The sequence below is a fragment of the Eumetopias jubatus genome, unplaced genomic scaffold (genome assembly GCF_037043125.1).
Source record: "Eumetopias jubatus isolate StellerSeaLion01/CBP00866 unplaced genomic scaffold, mEumJub1_p1.0 scaffold_11, whole genome shotgun sequence".
Lineage (NCBI taxonomy): Eukaryota > Metazoa > Chordata > Mammalia > Carnivora > Otariidae > Eumetopias > Eumetopias jubatus.
This window is the reverse complement of record NW_028274817.1, coordinates 26,103,672-26,107,333: the sequence shown is the minus strand read 5'-3', so window position 1 is coordinate 26,107,333 and position 3,662 is coordinate 26,103,672. Positions and strand designations below refer to the sequence as shown.

General features: G+C 43.4%; 1 protein-coding gene across 1 annotated transcript; it reads left to right on the top strand.

Annotated features, from left to right (window-relative positions):
• The first annotated feature begins 2,644 nt into the window (after positions 1 to 2,644).
• On the top strand, positions 2,645 to 3,390 carry LOC114223699 (UPF0688 protein C1orf174 homolog). Its single transcript, XM_088028931.1, is given in 2 exon segments — positions 2,645 to 3,308; positions 3,310 to 3,390. Coding segments are annotated over 2 exon segments (723 nt in total). The 5' UTR covers positions 2,645 to 2,666.
• Positions 3,391 to 3,662: the final 272 nt, after the last annotated feature.

The following is a 3,662-nucleotide window of genomic DNA, read 5'->3' as shown; positions in this document are numbered from 1 at the left end:
TAGGCAGAGTATGTGTTTTCCTAAGTGATCTATTGACAATTATTTCAAGCCATATGCAAACACAGCCCTTTCCTCTAATTCACAGACTGTCTATTTCAGTAACTTTGATCAGGGAGACAATAAATGAAATCTCCGCAGTTACAATCACACAATCGTAAGACTTTGAAAGAAGTTTTAATAGTATTAATCAAGTCCTTTGATCGTATATCAAATCTTCTCTTGTCAAGATTAAAGAATGCAAAAGAGAAAAGGTACAAAGATTGAGGGAACATTAGAATCTTTTTATTATTATTATTTGGTTTTTTTTTCTCGTGCAGAAAGAAGATGAGAGGATTCAAAGCAGCCACTTGGAAAAAGCCTAGGATCCCCAAGTTCCAAGACTTGCCTGAAAACCTGTGTGAGCAGCCATTTCCTACTGCAATAATAGTGGAAGTGAAGCCCAAATGTTTGGATGTTCTAACTGGCTTACAGTAAACACCTGTGTCAGATGCAATGAATGAAACTAACCTTTCTGTTTAATAAGCAATAGATTGAAGGCAAATCGTGGGCAATGCTAGCCCCACTTAAAGTTTTTATTGGCTGAAACAAAAGCTTTATTTTGAAATATACATGAGTGTTATATCAGCAAATGGCACTACTGAGGCACCGTAAGTCCCATTGCTTAAAAAAAAAAAAATCTTCAGTGGCTCCAAACACAATTCAGGATGTAGTTCTTCTTACAACATATAAGGCCCTTTGCAATCTTGCTCCTTCCTAATTTTACAGCCTCATCTGCTGCCATTCCCCCACGCCTCCCTGAAAATACCTCTCTCCCAACACCTTGAAATACTTGCCACCCCTCCAACACACCAGGCACTTTCAGGTCTCTTTCCCTTCATACCTGCTCTTGCCCTCATTTTTACCCTCTTCTCAACTCATCATTTAAGACCTAGCCTTGGGAAACCATCCTAGCATCACCATGTATAGTCATTCTTTTAACCTTGTTTACCAAGCTCTGTAGAGATTCCAGCATATTCTGACACTGTGTTTATTTGCCATGTACAATAGTGAGCACACCTGTGAGTTCAGCCATATGCATACACATGCACGTACAGACACACACATATACACACCTCTTGGAACCTGGAACCCTTTTCATACGCATTTCATACTCTCAAGTGTCCAGCAAAATGCCTGGCAAAGAGTAAAGATTCAGAAGGATAGTGGAATTTATGATGTTTGTGGGTAGGTATGGATTCGCACTGAGTACACAGAATCTCTTGCCTAGACTTCCTTGTGAGTGTACTGATAACTTATGTTTGCCAGTTGGTGTATCTATATTAGAAGCAGGCAATGGACAAAATAAGAAAAGAAAAAAATATATAGTGAACTGGCCCAGTTGGGAAAGGACGCCTTCACCATAACGTAAGTCTCATACACTAATCATGTTAGCCACGCCATGGACAAAGTTTTTCAATAAGAGAACCTACTCAGATGCAAGCTAACTGTCATTATTCCCCCACCCCCACACTTCCTTGTTCTTGGGACACGAACCATGATTTTCATTAGTTTCCTTTTTTTAGGTCTTTTTCTGAGCTCCTTAATCCTTCCCCCATTTATAGAGTTATTTATGATGATTTGGCAGACACAAAGCTCTTTGCCATGACTCAATTGGCATTTTAAATTATTTTAATTTCAAGAGAGGCAGCAGTGATGCAACCATTTTTAACCACTAACTACTTAGAAACTTCCTTACTTAGGCAAACCCATTCCTGCAAGTAGAATTGATTTCATGATGAATTGAATCACCAGCCCACATGTCAAACCAAAGAGACTTTTATTTCCACCACACTGCATTGATATTTGGAAAAGAGTTCTCAGGTAGCCTTGAAATATCTACTACTGCTGTTAAAAGAAAAAACCCTAAGTCAATATTCAGCCCAAAGATAGCTTAATATATATATATTTATATATATAAATTTATATACATAAATTTATATTTTATTACATTTAATATATAAAATATATATTAAATATATAAATATATAAAATGTATAAATAAATATTTATATACTATATATATATATAAAATGAACCTGTAGTTGGGATGATTGCCCTTCTCTCAAAAGATCACCCTACAACCCATGAACACAACCTGGAGAGCAAAAGACAGCCTGAGGTTTCTTGGGATCTCGTTTAAAAGCTGAGCCCCAGAGAAGTGAAAAGATAGCAGGAACTAACCATAAAACCCACTGGACTATAAGATGATTGTTTATAGTGACTTCAACTGAAATAGAAACAACTTCCCATTCCTACCCCTACCCCATGAAGACAACTTCATCAATTGACACATGTGTCGAAAATGTATGTAAAGTCATCTTTAAAAAAAATATTAGGCACACATTCATCCAAAATGCACAAGTGCATACAGGCGTGTGCACACACATACCCCTACACACACACACACACACACACACACACACACACACACACACACACACACACACGCCTCACAAAAAGGAAAGGATTTCTCAGTCCAGAAGCCTCAGTACAGAAACAAAAAGCAAAACATCATGACATGTTAAACTGTAAAGGACTGGCCTCCTCCTTTCCCTGTACTTAGAAATTCATTTAAAAACATAATGGGAGGGGGCGGTGCTGGGGGCGGCAGCGCGCGGCTCACACTCATGAGGAGCCGGAAGCTCACAGGTGCAGTGCGGTCCTCAGCGCGCCTCCGAGCACGCTGTTGCTCAGCCAGGTTGGCCTCTGCTAGGGAAGCCGGCACCGCCACGTCTGCCAGGACGGTATGTCAGACCTCGTCACACAAAGCTGCCGACAGGCGAACTTCTAAGAAGTTCAAGTATGACAAAGGTCATCTCGTTAAGGCAGAATTACAGAAACTGGTCCCTAAGAGCGATAGTGCTGCTTTGCCCAAAATACCACCCGAGAGCCCTTGTAACAACGAGCCTCTGGGGTTTGCTGAAGACCACGTGCCGCCTGCAGGAAAGGGAACTGGTGCTCCCGCACAGCCGGAGACCGCGGGGCCCCTCCTCGGGCCCCGCACAGCTGTGGGCGACCCTGGCCCGGCAGAGACTGAAGACGGCCTGTGCCTGCCCGCCCTCGGGGCTCTTACAGGGGAGGAGCCGCAGGGCAGCCGCGCGGCGCGGGGCGGCTCAGCGCTGCAGGGGGAGCAGGCCCCGAGGCCCCCGCTGCAGACAGATGACAGCGTCTTTCTGGACGAGGACAGCAACCAGCCGATGCCGGTGGGCCGGTTCTTCGGGAATGTGGAGCTCATGCAGAACCTCCCACCGGCGTCTTCGTCTTGTCCTTTCGATGAGCAGGCGAGAATTCAGGAAAATGCATTTCAGAGCCAAAGATGATGAAGATGACGATGACGGCGCAGAAATGTAGAGAATAAAGTACGTGGTGATTTCCTTGCATATTTAATACAGTTAATAGTTTGACAGTTTAGCAAGTGACGAGATTTATATCAAGTTTATCTCCCAAGAAAATGTATTCTGAACCAGACGTTGGAACGGACCCAGGAAAGTCCTCGTGCACAACACCAAGTACCTGGAGCGTTGACACTCGCTCCCCAGAACCATCTCTGAGTCTGCGCAGCCGCTGCTACACGCTCATGCATTTTCCTGTGTCTGTGTGTCCATGATGACGGTTTGAGTCCC